Genomic DNA, 16,879 nt, shown 5'->3' on the forward strand with positions numbered 1-16,879 from the left:
CCCAGGCCCAACGCTCCGGACTCAGACCCGCGAGTGGCAGGCGGGACCTGCGGGCGGTGGGAGCGAGGTGGGCTGACGCTCAGCGAACCCAGGTGCCCCTTTCGCTCCAGCCCCAGGCCCAGGTGGCAGAAGGGCCGCGAGTGAGCCAGGGTGGAAGGCCGATCGGCGCCTCCTCCTTTCTCCGCTCCTCAGCAGGACAGCCTCTGTGTCTTCCTTTCCTCGACTCACTGTATCTCCTTGGAGAGGGAGCACAATGGCCTTTTGAGAGGCCAGGGTGCAGGAAAAGGTGAAAAGAGCAGGGGATCCAGGACTTGGGTGGATGGGGTTCTCTCAGGACCCCCACCTCCAGGTATGTCCCCCCTTGGGCAGGGGTCTGGGACACTTTTGGGGGTGATGCACCAGCCCCGGGACAGGGGAGTGGTCCTTCATGCCGAGGGACGCGGACTCTGGCGCCCCCTAGCGGAAAGGAGCCGCATCCCAGCCTGAGGTCTGCGTAGCTCAGGGACTTCCGTTTTCTTAGGAGAGAGAGACGCCCGGAAAATGCCGCCGTTATCAGAGCCTCGTGGCTCGAAGTGTGTCCTGCCCCAGGTTTCAGATGAAGGAAACCGAGGTCTACAGGCATCCCCCGCCCCGCTTCCTTACCAGGCTGGGGGCCGGGCGTGCTGCATCTTACAACCTTCTGTATTTATTCCCTCACCTTCTGCGGGGCCCCTTGAAGGGTGGACATTAAAGAAATGACATTCTGGAGACCTTTGATTTCTTAGGGGCGTCCTGTTTAACAACCAACCCCCTGCCCCGCGCGGTCCCATTTCAGGTCGTCTGTCCCGGGCAGGGTAGCAACATGGCAAAGGAAGGAAAAAGTTCTACTTGCTGTCCATCCGCTCGTGTAGGGCATGGTACACAGAGCTGTGTGGGACTGCGTGCACTTTGAGCCAGGAAGTGGAGTTTAACCTCTCTCCCTGGCCCCGGGGACATGTGAGCTGACCTTCTGTTGCTACTCACCCAAAATTCCAGCAGCAGCTACCACCTATCCCTGAGGGAGATGATGATGACTCCACTTACCCCAGATCCTGGTCTCCCACCATCCTCAGGGCAGGCCCATGTAGCACAAACCCCATCACCCCCATTTTACAGATGGGGAAACCGAGGCACAGAAAACTGAATAATTTGACTAAGGCTAAACACCTGGGTGGTGGCCAAGCCAAGATGCTATTATTCATTCAAGAGGTTTTTTGTTTTGTTTTACTTTGTAAAAAATAAACTTTAATTTTTAGAATAGTCTTAGGTTTATAGAAAAATTGCGAATACAGAGGGTTGCCTTATGAAACCACACCTGATCTCCCGTATTATTAATATATTAATATGGTACTTTTTTTTTCCATTAATGAACCAATATTGACCCATTATTAACTGAAGTCCAACAAATTTCCTTTTTTCCCCTAATGTCCTTTTTCTGTCCTGGGACCCCACCCAGGTTCCCACACGACATTTCATCATCACGTCTCCTTAGGCTCTTCTGGGCTGTGATGGTTTCTCAGACTTACCTCGTTTTTGATGACCTTAACAGTTTTGAGGAGTGCTGGTCAGCTATCCTTTTACTTTCCCAGGGCTGCTGTAACGAAGTACCACAGACAGAGGGGCTTAAAACCACGCAAATGTATTCTCTCACAGTTGTGGAGGCAAAGTCTGAGACTAAAGTGTCAGCAGGGCCGTGCTCCCTCCAGAGGCTCTAGGGGAAAGTCCTTCCTGCCTTTTCTAGCTTCTGGTGGCTCTGGGTATCCCTGGCTTGTGGCTGCGTCCCTCCCGTCTCTGCCTGTGTCTTCACATGGCCATCTCCTCTTGTGTGTGTCTGTGTCCAAATTTCCTTTTTACAGAGACACCAGTTACACTGAATTAGGCCCGCCCAAATGACCTCATCCTAACTTGATTCTATCTGCAATGATCCTATTTCCAAAGAAGGTCACGTTCCCAGATACGTCTCCTAAAAGGTATTTTGTCAAACATCCCTTGGTTGAGTTTCGTTTGATGTTTTTCTCATGGTTAGACTGAGGTTTAGATTTTAGGTCGGAGGAGCACAGAGGTGAAGAAGGTTTTGTCCCATTAGATCAAGAGTACATGCCGTCAACATGACCTTGGTCCCCTGAGTTAGGCACCCAATTCTTATTTATTTATTTACGCTGCACTGGGTCTTCGTTGCTGCACGTGGGCTTTCTCGAGTTGCGGCGCACGGGCTTCTTATCGCGGTGGCTTCTCTTGTTGCGGAGCACAAGCTCTAGGTGCGCGGGCTCAGTAGTTGTGGCACATGGGCTCAGTAGTTGTGGCTCGCGGGCTCTAGAGCGCAGGCTCAGTAGTTGTGGCGCACAGGCTTAGTTGCTCTGTGGCATGTGGGATCTTCCCGGACCAGGGCTCGAACCCATGTTCCCTGCATTGGCAGGTGGATTCGTAACCACTGCGCCACCAGGGAAGTCCCTGGTTACTTTCATTATCCCTGATATCATACCATTTCATCCACATCCTTCTAATATACAAAGACTCCCTTCTAAAAAGGATAACCATAATGCAACATTATCACATCTAAAAAAGTTAGCAATGATCCTTGGATATTTAATATCCAGTCAGTATCCAGATCTCCCCATGTGTCTTGTAAATGTCTTTTCTAAAGCTCCCCCCCAACCCCCCCGCCCCCCCGCCCTGCTGCGCTGCACGGCTTGCAGCTTTTGGGATCTTAGTTCCTCCACCAGGGCTTGAACCCGGACCCTCGGCAGTGAGAGAGTGGAGTCCTGACCGCTGGACTGCCAGGGAATTCCCTAAAGCTTTTCATTTTATAATAATTTTAGATTTACAGAAAAGTTGCAGCAATAGTGCAGAGTTCCTGAACATCGTCCACTCACGTTCCTCTGATGTGAACCTCTTAGATAACCATGCTACAAGTCAGGTTATCAAAGCCGGGGAATTAACATCAACCATCATCCTGTTACCTAACCTCTCGACTTTGTTAGAGTTTGGCCAGTTTTCCCTCTCCTGTCCTTTTTCTGGGCCAGGATTCCACATTGCATCTCCTGTCTTTGTCTCCTTGGTGACGGCTCGTCAGCCTTTGTCTGTCATGACCTGTTTAAGGAGTTCTGCCCAGGGGACTTCCCTGGTGGCACAGTGGTTAAGAATCCGCCTGCCAATGCAGGGGACACGGGTTCAAGCCCTGGTCCGGGAAGATCCCACATGCCGCGGAGCAACTAAGCCCGTGCGCCACAGCTACTGAGCCTGCGCTCTAGAGCCCGCGAGCCACAACTACTGAGCCCGTGTGCCACAACTACTGAAGCCTGCGCGCCTAGAGCCCGTGCTCCGCAACAAGAGAAGCCACCGCAATGAGAAGCCCACGCACTGCAACGAAGAGTAGCCCCTGCTCGCCACAACTAGAGAAAGCCCGCGCGCAGCAACGAAGACCCAACGCAGCCAAAAATAAATAAACAAATAGATAAATTTATAAAATTAAAAAAAATAAAAGAGTTCTGGCCGGTTATTTTATAGAACGTCCCACAATTTGGGCTTGTCTGATGTTTGCTCATGATGTGATTAACGGCATGCATTTTGGGCAAGAATGCCGCAGGGTCCCTCTTAGCGCATCAGCCGGGTGAGCCCATGATGGCAAAACGTCTCATCGCTGACGATGAAACGTCATACGTGTTTTTTCCGCAGGTGGTTCCTTTGAGTCAGGGCCCAAACAAAGCCCACACGTGGCATTTGGTTGCTGTATCTCTAAGTCTCTTTTCACCTATAACCATCACCCAACCTTTTTTCTTTGCCATTTATTTGTTGAAGAAACCAGGTCGTTTATCTGGCAGAGTTTACCAGCCTCCTGATTGGGTGGGTTGCTTCCCCGGTGTGGATTAATGGGCTCCTCTGTCCCCTGTAATCCCTGTGAATTGATCTACCTAGAAACATGAGCGGACTTCCTAGGTGGTGTGAGCTCCACCGGACAACACATCTAGTTTGTTTTCTCTCTGTATCTCTGTGTCTCCCTGTCTTTGTCTCTCTCTCCATGAGACATGTAACAACATTAGCACCCAGTTGGTTCCCTCCCCCACCTCGTTAAAATTGACCAGTGGGTTCAGGTGGCACAAGTCTGATTCATTTACTGCGAAATTTCCCCATGAACCTCTCTCATAATGGTCTTAGTGGCCACTGGTGATCATATATCATTAGGGGTTGCAAAAATGGTGACTTTGAACACTTTCATTTCTTCTGCATTTATTGTCTGGAATTTTTCTGTTAAAAAACCCAGCTCAAGCAAAAGAACTGAAAGCAGTGTCTGAAAGAGATATTTGTACACCCGTGTTCACAGCAGCATTATTCGCAATAGCCAAGAGGCGGAAGCAACCCGTGTCCATTGAGAGATGGATGGATAAACAAATACGGTTCACCCATACAGCGGAATATGATTCAGCCTTAAAGTGGAAGGAAATTCTGACACACACTACAACATGCATGAACTTTGGGACCTTATGCTCAGTGAAATAAGCCAGACACAGAAGGACAAGTACTGTCTGATTCCACTCACATGAGGTCCTAGAGGAGTCAAATCCGTAGAGACAGGAAGTAGATGCTGGGGGCCAGGGGCTGGGGGAGGGGCTGGGGAGTCCGTTTCATGGGGACAGAGTTTCAGTTTGGGAAGATGAGAAAGTTCTGGAGGTGGATGGTGGGGATGGTTGCACAACAATGTGAATGTATTTTTTTTAGATTAATTTATTTTTGACTGTGTTGGGTCTTCGCTGCTGTGCATGGGCTTTCTTTAGTTGCAGCGAGTGGGGGGCTACTCTTTGTTGCGGTGCGCGGGCTTCTCATTGCGGTGGCTTAGGCGCACGGGCTTCAGTAGTTGCGGCGCACGGGCTCAGTAGTTGTGGCTCGTGGGCTCTAGAGCGCAGGCTCAGTAGTGGTGGCCCATGTGGGATCTGCCTGGACCAGGGATCGAACCCGTGGCCTCTGCATTGGCAGGCGGATTCTTAACCACTGTGCCACCAGGGAAGCCCCAATGTGAATGTATTTAATGCCACTTAACTGTGCACTTAAAAATGGTTAAAATGGTAATTTAATGTCACATGTAATTTACCACAATTTAAAGCAATTAAAAAAATGGAGTATGATTAAAAAAACATCTTTCCCCTATCAAGTAATTGGTTACCCAGAAGTAAAGGCTGTGCAGGAAAGACAGGGTAAATGCCTGATTCTTGACTTTTCTTTAGCAGTTTTCAAAATAATTTGTTACTTCCTCAATATCCACAAAAGATCACCAGAGAGTTTTTTTTTTCTCGTTTGTGTCACTATGAACTCATGGATGTAACATCTGATGTGTTTCTATCCATTGAATATCTTATTCTTCTCTTATGCCCACATTGTTTCGTCTTTGGCCAGTGGAAACCTCTTTGAGTTGGCCCCTAAGTCCTTTTGATGTGACCCAGTGGCCTTAAGGCCCTCATAGTTCTGGGGACTCCCCTGGCAGCCCAGTGGTTAAGACTCTGCATTTCCAATGCAGGGGGCATGAGTTCCATCCCGGGTTGGGGAACTAAGATTCCACATGCTGCGTGGTGCAGCCAAAAAAAAAAAAAAAAAAAAAAAAGAGCTCATAGTTCTGGCACAGCATGATGCTTTCTACTCATTCCATACTTCACAGCCCCAGCCCTGGACCCGGCCATTTCTCCAAGGAGCCCTGCTTCCTTTTAACGGGAGATGATATTTAGAGACCATAATCTGACCACAAAGTTAGGAAATCCACATTTTCTTCACTCATCTTTTGACTTTGAAAATATTTCAGACCTACAGAAGTTGCAAGACGATGACAGTGAACTCCCATAGACCCTTCCTCTAGGTCAGGGGTCACTATCTGCTCTAAGCCTGTTTTCGTAAATAAAGCTTTATTGGCACATGGCCAGGCCCATTCATTTACACATGGTCCGGGGCAGCTTTCCCCCGATGACAACAGTCATTGTGACAGAGACTGTCTGCCTCTCAATGCCAAAAATATTTACTATTTGGCTCTTTGCAGAAAAAGTCTGCACACCCCTGAGCTAGATGCTCCCACAGTTAACCTTTTGCTTTATATTTCTCTATAAACATAATCTAAAAGTATACAATCTATTCCATAAAGAATATACACATTATTTATTCTATTTCTCAATTTTTTTCTAAGTAATTTGAAAGTGGGCAACATCATGCAACTTGACTCCAAAAAAACAAAAAAACAAACAAAAAAACCAAATGTATTTCCTGCAAACAAACACCTCCTGTTATGTAACCAGAAGGTGTTGGTCAAATTCAGGAAATCTAGCACTGATACAATAATAGTATTTAATATACAGCCCATATGAAAATTTCAACCGTTGTCCCAATATTGTCTTTTATAGCAACTCCCCCCTCCCCCCTCCCCCATTGTTGTATTCAGTTGGGGATCACTCATTGCATGTAGTTTCATATATCTCTGATCTCCTTTCTTCTGAGACAGCTTTAGGCTTTTGTTGTTGTTGTTGTCTCTTATGACCTTTTACGACCTTGACTCTTTCCAAGAGACCAGGCCAATTATTCTGTGGGATGTCCCTCAGTGCGGGTTTGTCTGATGGTTCCCACGATCAGATGCAGGTGATCCACGTTTGGCAGGAATATCCTAGAAGTGATGTGTCCTTCTCAGTGCCTTGTATCAGGAGGCCCAGGAGGCCCATGAGGCCCATTTTTTCCCCCCATTCCCAGTGTGTTTACTTGGTGTCTTGGTTAAGCTGCTATGCACCAGGTTTCTAAGTAAGGCATTTTCCCCTTTGTAACTGATAAATCATCTGTAGGAAAATACTTTGAGATTATGTAAATATCCTGCTCCCCAACAAACTTCCACCTAATTACTTTAGCATCCACTGATGAATCCTGCTTGGATCAATTATTGCTGGGATGGTTACCAAATGGTGATTTTTTAAACGCTGTTATTGAGTCAGTGCCTGGGAGTGGGATTGCTGGATCATACGGAATGGTCATTCTTTTTTTTTTCCTAATTGTTTTTTAAAATACACATAACATAAAACGAACCGTGTTGTACATTTCAGAGGTATGGCTGAATGAATACATTCGTCATTTTGCAACTGTCACCACCATCCATCTGCAGAACTCTTTTCACCTTGTAAAACTGAAACTCTGTCCTCATTGAACCCTAACTCTGAATCCCCCCCCTTTCCCTGCCCCTGGCACCCACCATCCTACTTTCTGTGTGATTTTTTTAAAAAAATATTTATTTATTTATTTTATTTTATTTTTGGCTGTGTTGGGTCCTCGTTGCTGTGCGCGGGCTTTCTTTAGTTGCAGTGAGTGGGGGCTACTCTTTGTTGCGGTGCTCAGGCTTCTCATGGCAGTGGCTTCTCTTTGTTGCGGAGCACAGGCTCTAGAGTGCAGGCTTCAGTAGTTGTGGCCCACGGGCTTAGTTGCTCCGCGGCATGTGGTATCTTCCTGGACCAGGGCTCGAACCCGTGTCCTCTGCACTGGCAGGCGGATTCTTAACCACTGCGCCACCAGGGAAGCCCCATGTCTGTGTGATTTTAAGATTGTTCATTGTTGATGCTCAAATTGTCTCAGGTTTGGCCAGCCTGTGTTTCTCCCATGGGTCCCCATCCTTCTCGGAGCCCTTCCTTACTCTCTGGTGCATCAAGACATTCCAGGCTCACCTTGTATGCTTTCTGCCCCATCCCTGGAATCAGCCGTTTCTCCCTAGAGTCCTGGATGCCTTTTTTTTTTTTTTTTTTAGGGCATGATATTTAGAAGCCAAGATCTGGGTGCTAGGTGTGCTCATTCCTATTGGGTTATCTCAGTGGATGGAGTTAGGAAATTGATTTGTGTTTAAATATCAAGTCCACATGGATACTTTAATCCCATTTCATCCCTGTGGGGTTCTTCTATTTCATCTTTGCACCTTCTTTCTCCCCCAGGGAACACCTGATTCCTAATAATATCAACACACTTGCTACTTCGCCACATTTGCTACTTCACTCAGTCCCACGGTACACGATAGTTTCAGAATCACTACATCTATGCCACTCCCAAAAACAAATGTACTGAACCAAGTTTAAATTTTTTTTTGCAGTTCCCTTTGCCTTTAGAGTGAGTAGTGTGTCCAAAAGTTGCATAAGTTGGTTCTTTTCTATTTCTGTGAGGTTATGTTTTTCATTTGACATATCGTTCAGTTCGTTTGTTTTCTATTTATAGTCCATCTTAAAGCTTCTGTCCTCCATCGTTGTTGATTTAAATTTTTGTTGAATATAGAAAGCATTAACAGTTTAAAAACTATACAAAGAGGAAAACACAAAGGGTGTCATCCCCTCCTCTCTTCAATTTCAATGGCATCCACTCCTGTAGATAACCAATTTGATTGGTTCTTGGTTTATCTTTCCTCTTGCAAAAACAAGATATGTGGATATTTTACTCCCCCCTTCTTTATTATACAGAAGGTAACATACTACATATACTCTTGTACTTCCCCCTCAACTTAACAATACATCCTGGAAATCCGCTCAAATACATCCTGGAAATCCCCCATTCCGCTCACAGAGATCACCCTCATTCTTTTTCACGGCTGCGTAGTACTCCACTGTGAAGTGCAGTGTAATGCATCAGCCTCTCTCCTGTGTACAGACAGCTGGGTTGCCTCTAATATTTTACACTTACAAATGACGATGAATAACCTTCTGCATACTCACATGTGTATCGTTAAAGCTGTGTTTTCAGGACAGATTTCTAGAAGGGGGGCTGCTCTTCTGTAGCATGGGGATAATCGTAAGATTAAATAAGGTATAATGCACATATGGCCTTTCACCCAGGCAGCAGGTACTTCGTGGCAGAAGGTCACCACTGTTGGACAGCTTGGCCTCAAATTAGCCAAACTCTGCTCTCTCATAGCATTTTAGTCTAGTTCTCAATTTGCTCTCCCAGCCTGGGGTCAGGGGCTCAGCTGGGGTTGGGGTTTAGTCGGGGTTGGGGCTCCACTAGAGTTGGGACTCAGCTTGGCATCGGGGCTCAGCTTGGGGTCAGGGTTCAGTTCAGGGTCAAATCTCAGCCAGGGTGAGGGGTCAGGGTTGGAGTCAGGCTATGGTCATGGGCTCAGCCAAGGTCAGGATTCAGCCTGGGATCAGGGCTCAGTCTAGGACCAGGGCTCAGTCCAAGGTCAGGACTCAGCCTGGGATCAGGGCTCAGTCCAGGATCAGGGCTCAGTCCAAGGTCAGGACTCAGCCTGGGATCAGGGCTCAGCTGGGGTTGGGGGTCAGCCTGGGTCAGGGATCAGAGCTGGGGTCAGCCTATGGTCACAGGTTCGGCCGAGGTCAGGGTTCAGCCTGGGATCAGGGCTCAGTCCAGGGTCCAGGCTCAGAACATGCCGTGTGTCTCTCTGTGAATGTGCCTGGGTCAGGTGGTCCCTCGTGAGGCCGGGACTGGGTCTCGGGTGCTCGTCCCCTGCCCCCTCCCCCCAGCTGCCTGCACAGCCCCTCCTCTCACAACGCCCCCCTTCAGATCCGTTTCTGCTTGGTCACCTCCAGTGACCAGATGCTGCTACTTCCCAGGGCGCCCCTCCCTCTGAGCTTCCCTGTAACTGTCCTGCTGCAGAGCTGAGCAATGAACTCAGGCTTCAGGTGCTGGGCGGGGGCCACGGTCCCTGGGCTGTCCTCAGCCCCCGTGTCCTGCCCACCCGCCACTCATGGGGGACACCAGAGCCCCTCAGACACCTGTGTCTCCCCCCTCAGACACTGGCCAGGGCCGTGCCTCCCCCCTCAGGCCCCCCAAACATCACGCCACACATAATCCCCGACTTCCTCTCCCGACCTGGTGCCCACACACCTCCGTCCTCACTCTTCTCTGGTTGAGTCAGTGTGAGCCGGGTCAGGATGGCTGTGCGGTGGCGGTGGGGTGAGCGCCCCACTTCTGTGAGCCCCTCCCCCTCCAGAGGTGAGGTGCTGCCCTGGGTGGCGGTCCCCAGCAGCTCTGCTCCTAGCAAAGCCAGCTCAGGGGGCAGGAGAGGCAACGGAAAACCTGGGGAGAGAGGGTCTCGCCACGGAGGCCCTGGCTGAACGTGTGGGTGCGTGGGATTCACCTCCCGGCTGTGTGCTCTTCCGCGGGACCGGGGACGGACACAGCCTCTCCAGGCCTCGGTTTCCCCTTCTGTGGACTGCGTGGTCCTGGCCCTGTCGTGAGGCTGAAACGGGGTGCATCTGCGCTATCGATGAGGAAGCTGGTGGTGCTCCTGTGTGTGCGGCCGCTTGACGCACACTTATTAAGCACCTACTGTGCGCCAGGCGGGCTTGGAGCAGTTGGGGAGCCGGTGACGGAACAGAGGGTCCCGCAGGGAGTAGCTCATGGGGGCGGGGAAGTCGTCCAGCCCGGGTGTCACAGGGGAACAGGTTTCCCCCCCTCTGGGACGGGGCGGGGACCCCACCCGCAATGAGGCACCGCGGTCTCGCAGCAGGCAGCAGCCGCAGCGCCCTCCGGGAGTCCGGGTGGGAAGCGACCGTTGGGATGCCCCTCCCCGTCCCGGCCTCACCCTCACCCTGGGGGTACCTTGAACATAACAGGAAATTTCAAATAACAGGAAACCAAGACCGGGCAAGGCGAGCGGCTCCACCCTGCCTGGGGCGAACCACCCCGGGCCTCAGTCTGCCCCCGGGGACCGCGATGAACGCCACGGGGGCCCCGACCGAGGCCCCCGAGTCCTGCCAGCTGCTGGCGGCCGTCGGGCACAGCCGGCTCATCGTCCTGCATTACAACCACTCTGGCCGGCTGGCGGGGCGGGGCGGGCCCGAGGAGGTCGGCCTGGGGGTGCTGCGCGGGCTCTTCGTGGCCGTGAGCTGCCTGGTGGTGCTGGAGAACCTGCTGGTGCTGGTGGCCATCGCCAGCCGCATGCGCTCCCGCCGCTGGGTCTATTACTGCCTGGTGAACATCACGCTCAGCGACCTGCTCACGGGCGCCGCGTACCTGGCCAACGTGCTGCTGTCCGGGGCGCACACCTTCCGCCTGGCGCCGGCCCAGTGGTTCCTGCGCGAGGGCCTGCTCTTCATGGCGCTGGCCGCCTCCACCTTCAGCTTGCTCTTCACGGCGGGCGAGCGCTTCGCCACCATGGTGCGGCCGGTGGCTGAGAACGGGGCCACCAAGAGGGGCCGCGTCTGCAGCTTCATTGGACTCTGCTGGCTGCTGGCAGCCCTGCTGGGCCTGCTGCCTCTGCTCGGATGGAACTGCGTCTGCGCCTTCCAGCGCTGCTCCAGCCTGCTCCCGCTCTACTCCAAGGGCTACATCCTCTTCTGCGTGGTGGTCTTCGCCTGCATCCTGGCCACCATCATGGTGCTCTACGGGGCCATCTTCCGAGTGGTGCGCTCCAACGGGCAGAAGGCCCTGTGCACCCCGGCCCGCCGCAAGGCTCAGCGGCTGCTCAAGACGGTGCTCATGATCCTGGTGGCCTTCGTGGTGTGCTGGGGCCCGCTCTTCGGCCTGCTGCTGGCCGACATCTTTGGCTCCAACGTCTGGGCTCAGGAGTACCTGCGGGGCATGGACTGGATCCTGGCGCTGGCCGTGCTCAACTCCGCGGTCAACCCGGTCATCTACTCCTTCCGCAGCCGGGAGGTGTGCCGGGCCGTGCTGGGCTTCCTCTGCTGTGCGTGTCTCCGGTTGGGACTCCGAGGGCCTGGGGACTGCCTGGCCCGGGCCGCCGAGGCCCAATCCGTCGCCTCCACCACCGACAGCTCGCTGAGGCCGAGGGACAGCTTTCGGGGCTCCCGCTCGCACAGCTTCCGGATGCGGGAGCCCTTGTCCAGTATCTCCAGCGTGCGGAGCGTCTGAGCCCACGGTTGGGGCAGCGGTCCAGCTGCCGGGTGCACGTCCGGGCGCGCAGGGATGCAGCAGCAGGCAGCCTGGATGGAGAGGAAGGAACAGGGCAGCCGGGGGCGTGCGTCCCAGGGCCCTGCGGTCCTCCCCGAAGCCTCCTGAGGCTGCTGACGCCGAGTGGATTTCCCACGGTCTCCGTGGAGCAGGAGGCAACAGGAGAAACAGAGAGCGCGCTGGAACGGGGATGAATGGGTTTGCTGTGTACGCCGCCCCCCTCCTGTGAGATTCTGAGGAAATCCCAGCCCCACACTGGGCCTCAGTGGGGCTCCCAGGCTGCCAGGTCTAGGCTGGGTAGGGGGGTGTCTGTGCCCTGGCAACGCGAGAGCTCAATGACGGGATGAGATGCTGCAGCCCCTTATTCACATGTGGCATCAGGGTGATGGGATGAGGGCTGTGGGTCTGCTGGAGCTGTGCCTGCAGCACAGGGAAGGCCATGACACCCGCCCCTTCCTGTTCACTTCCCCTTTCCCTGCCCTATCTCTCATCTTGGGTCCTGGGCGGCCTCCTTCCCCCACCTCTGGCCTCTGCATCTCTTGGGACTCAGTCTGGAGAGCAGCAGAGGGGGAGCCGACTGGCCCTCCTGACCTCGGGGAAATCTCACCCACTTCTCCCTTTAGCACTAACTGCCTCTTCCTTCCCCGTCTGTAAAATGGGCCTATAGCAGACGGAACCCACCGCAGGAGGCGGTCGTTACTCGCTCAGTGTTTTTGCCATGGCACGTGGCATCAGTGTGTTGACAAAACATTCAGCGATGGTGGAAACATTCTACATCTGTGCTGCCAATATGGGACCCCCATGTGGCTACTGAGCCCTCGATAAGTGGCCTGTGCGACTGAAGACTGAACTTGGAATTCCTTTGCATTTAAACAGTCCACAGGACTTGCGGCACTGGTATGGGACAGCGCCACAGGGGTACCCCCTCGGGATGTAGCCACCTTTGGCTGGTAGAAAGTTCTCTCTCTCCATCTTCCTAGCCAAGACAGTGCCCGCAGGTCTTTCTGCCTCCGCCTTGCCAAGTTCTTGGGTCAGCATCCCGTCTGCCACTCTGGATGGGATAGCTCCGTTCTGAGCCTCCGTTTCTCCCCTGCAGGATGGGGGATGCGGCGATGGGAAACTGTTTACTGCGCTGTTTCAATAAAGCAGCCATTAGCCACACGTGGGTATGTAAAATTAATTAAAATGAATTTTTAAAATTCAGTTTCTCGGTGCATTTCTCGGAGCTGCCGTATCAAAGTATCACAGACTGAGGGGCTTAAACAACAGGAATGCATTCTTTCATGACTTCCCCTGGTGGTCCAGCGGTTAAGACTCCGCGCTTCCACTGCAGGGGGCACAAGTTTGATCCCTGGTCGGGGAACTAAGATCCTGCATGCTGAGCGGTGCGGTCAAAAAAAAAAGAAAAAAGAAAAGAAATTTATCCTCTCATGGTTCTGGAGGCTGGAAGTCTGAGATCAAGGTGCCAACAGGTTTGGTTCGTTCTGAGCCCTCTCTCCTAGATTCTGGGGATTTGCTGGCAATCTTTGGCATCCCTTGGTTTGTAGACTCCATCTTCACATGGGTTCTCCCTGCGTGCACATCTGTGTGCAAATTTTCCCTTTTTATAAGGACACCAGTCCTAATCCAGGTGGATTAGGGCCACCCTATTCCAGTGTGACTCAGCTTAACTAATTACACCTATAACCATCCTATTTCCTAATAAGGTCCTGTTCTGAGGTCCTGGGGGTTAGGATTTCAAGACATGAATTTTGGAGACACAATTCAACCCATACCACTTGATCACACTAGCCACATTTCAAGTGCTTGATGGGACATGGGACTTGTGGCTACTGTTTTGGACAGTGTAGACACAGAGCATGTCCATCATCACAGAAAGTTCTGTTGGACAGGACTGGGAAACGTTCCAAGCATGTATAAGCTGGGATACTTCTTACATTTTCCTGATTCCTGGTCCATGTGCGTTTATTTGGGACAGTGGCAGGCAGGGTGAGGTCTCGGTGGAATTTGATGTGAGTGGAGCCTGGGCCTCCTTGAAGCTCTCAGCCTGCGTCCTGGGCCTGTGTGAGCGGGCCCTGTGGCCCCTCTGCCCTGTGGGGTGTCACACTTTGCTTTGACTGAGCTGCACTATTTGCTGCTCCCTCCCATCTGGGGGTCTTTGCACCTGCCTTTGTTGTCCCCAGTAGAGTGGCCTGCCTGGCACGTGCCCTGCCCATCCTTCAGGTCTCAGCTTTAGCATCACCTCCTCCAGGAAGTCTCCCTGATTTCTCCTCCTCAGCCCTCTTCTGGGCTCCCGCACCTGCCTGTGCAACTCCATTATAGATCCAATCGCGCCTGGTTACACATCCACCTTCTCCCCTGGACTTTGAGCTCCATAAGAGTGGAGGTAGGCCTCCCTGGTGGCACAGTGGTTGAGAATCTGCCTGCTAATGCAGGGGACACGGGTTCGAGCCCTGGTCTGGGAAGATCCCACATGCCACGGAAAAACTAGGCCCGTGAGCCACAGCTACTGAGCCTGCGTGTCTGGAGCCTGTGCTCCGCAAAAAGAGAGGCCGCGATAGTGAAGAGGCCCGCGCACCGCGATTAAGAGTGGCCTCCGCTTGCTGCAACTAGGGAAAGCCCTCGCACAGAAACGAAGACCCAACACAGCCAAAAATAAATAAATAAATAAAAGATTACTATTAAAAAAAAAAAAAAAAAAAAGAGTGGAGGTAGTGACAGTGTTTGGGCCACAGCTATGTCCCCGGCACCCAGCACAGGACCCAGCAGATAGTAGGTGCTCCATGACCTAGAGTGTTGGGAGAACTAGACCTAGCATCATGCCTTCCACTGAGCCTGGGAAACCTCTTCCCCTCCTTACTCCCCACCCCCACCTTCCTCCCTGACTACGATGAAACTGTCCCCATGAATCCTGGCTTCTGCTCTTAGGTGGCTCAGGCGTCTGTAACCCATTACCGTTCCCCAGCTCTGCCACTCACCATGGGCTTCAGTTTCCTCATCTGTAAAATGAGGATATTGATATCCCCTGCCCTCCTGGGATGTTGATAAGGCAAGGAATATAAAGGCCCTCAAACTTATGTGTCTGATTTTGTAATAGGGAAGAACAAATCTGACTCCTTTTTAGACCTGTTCCTTTTACTTTAACCTTTGTGCCCTGTTGCCTGTGCTTAGTCATGGTGGCCTTGTACCTTTTGTACAAGAATGTTGCCTATGGCCTGAAATATACAGGTGAGCCTATTCTCAAGGCTCCGACATTTAAGAGTCCATTCACATAGAGGTAAAATGTTTCACAATAGGGAATAACATTTGTTTTGTTGGAGGTTTACAGGAACATCCTGACCTGACCTGCACAGCTGCAAGAACAAAGGATTCCAACACCAAGAAGTTTGCAACAACTAACCACCTCCCTCTCTCATTTGCCTTTAAAAGTGCTTTGCTGAAACCCTTTGGGGAGTCGGGGTTTATGGGGCATGAGACACTGGTCTCCTTGCATGGCCCTGCAATAAACCTTTCTCTGCTCCAAACTCCCAACTTTTGGTTTGTTTGTCCTCACTGTGCATTGGGCACACGAACTTGCGTTTGGCAACATTTTTAAATGCCTTATGTATCACTCAACGTTATCCTAGTCACCTTTGTACTAACTCATTTAATCCTTGGAAAATCTCCAGGAGGCAGGTACCATCATTAACTCCATTTTATAGATGGAGAAACTAAGACCCAGAGAGGTTAGGTAGCTTATGCAAGGTCACACAACTGGGAAGAGGCAGAGCTGGGATTCAAACCCAGACAGGTGACTTTTTTTTTTTTTTTTCCGGGATCTTAGTTCCCTGACCAGGGATCAAACCCACGCCCCCTGCAGTGGAAGCGTGGAGTCTTAACCCCTGGACTGCCAGGGAAGTCCCCACAGGTGACTTCTGGATCCCTGTCTGTTACTGCCTCTTTGATGAATGAATGAATAAATGAATGAAAGAATGAATACCAGTTCCTTCTCTCCTTGGAAAACTCGAATGAATGTTCCATTTCATTCTATGGGCTGCCCCCAAGGTTTCATCTCCACAAAGCAGGATTAGTTGAACCTCCCCATTTTACAGACAGAAAAACCAAGGCTCAGGAGAGGAAGTGGAATGGGCAGCCCTAAGGTCCAAGCCTTGTCATCTGAGCCAAGTTCAGGGCTCTTTCTTGCTTTGTCTCTAGGTGAGTGTGCGTGTCTTGCCTGTTCATAGCCTGGCCTGGAAGAGTGGGGGTAGATGGAGAAGCAGGTAATAAACATTTGCTGATGAAGATCACGTGGGCCAGAATTTCTCAGTCTTTTCCCTGCCCTGCCAAGCCACTCCTGACTCCTCATGCCTAGGACCTGCCTGGGGATGGCTGGAAGCAAGGGACACAGCTGGAAGGAAGGGGCTGGTGTGTTGGGGTTTTCATGACTCATTCATTCATTCACTCAACAACTGTGTGTCAGGCTCTATTCTGGGCAATGGGGTTGCAGCTATAAACAACCTGGTACCTGCCCGCGGAAAGGTCACAATTTGCTGGGTGTGACGAACATCAAACTAAGAAATGTCCAACATCATTTCAGTAAGGAACTAGCCATGCAGAAAGTGGGAGGGGGCCCGTGAGTGTTTTGCAGGAACAGCGGAGGCAGCAGCTCTGAGGCTGCACGAGCTTTGTGCGTTCTCATAATACCAACACTTATTGAGTGCTTCATGTATGCCTCATCCTTTCCAAGTGCATTCACGTGGATTATCTTATTGAATCCTCACACACCCCTGGGGAGCCGGGGAAGAGTGTTAGATTATTTATCATCATATTTGGCAGCTGAGGAAATGGAGGCTCAGAGAGGTGAAGCGACTTGCCCAAGGTCACACAGCTGGGAAGTGGAGGAGCTGGGACTTGAACCCATGCTGTTAATCAACACAACTGCCACCTTTCACCTGGGACAGAAGAGAGGCCCACTTCCCTAGGCAACGGTATCAGAACCTGGGGGCCAGGGCCATGTGCTCTG

At 51.6% G+C, this 16,879-nt stretch overlaps 1 protein-coding gene across 1 annotated transcript; it reads left to right on the plus strand.

The window, feature by feature from the left end:
• Nucleotides 1-10,449: 10,449 nt before the first annotated feature.
• On the plus strand, nt 10,450-11,838 carry S1PR4 (sphingosine-1-phosphate receptor 4). Its single transcript, XM_068535040.1, has one exon. The coding sequence runs from the start codon at nt 10,450-10,452 to the stop codon at nt 11,836-11,838; it is 1,389 nt and encodes a 462-aa protein (XP_068391141.1).
• The last annotated feature ends 5,041 nt before the right edge of the window (nt 11,839-16,879 follow it).

The sequence above is a fragment of the Eschrichtius robustus genome, chromosome 2 (assembly GCF_028021215.1).
Source record: "Eschrichtius robustus isolate mEscRob2 chromosome 2, mEscRob2.pri, whole genome shotgun sequence".
Classification (NCBI taxonomy): Eukaryota; Metazoa; Chordata; class Mammalia; order Artiodactyla; family Eschrichtiidae; genus Eschrichtius; species Eschrichtius robustus.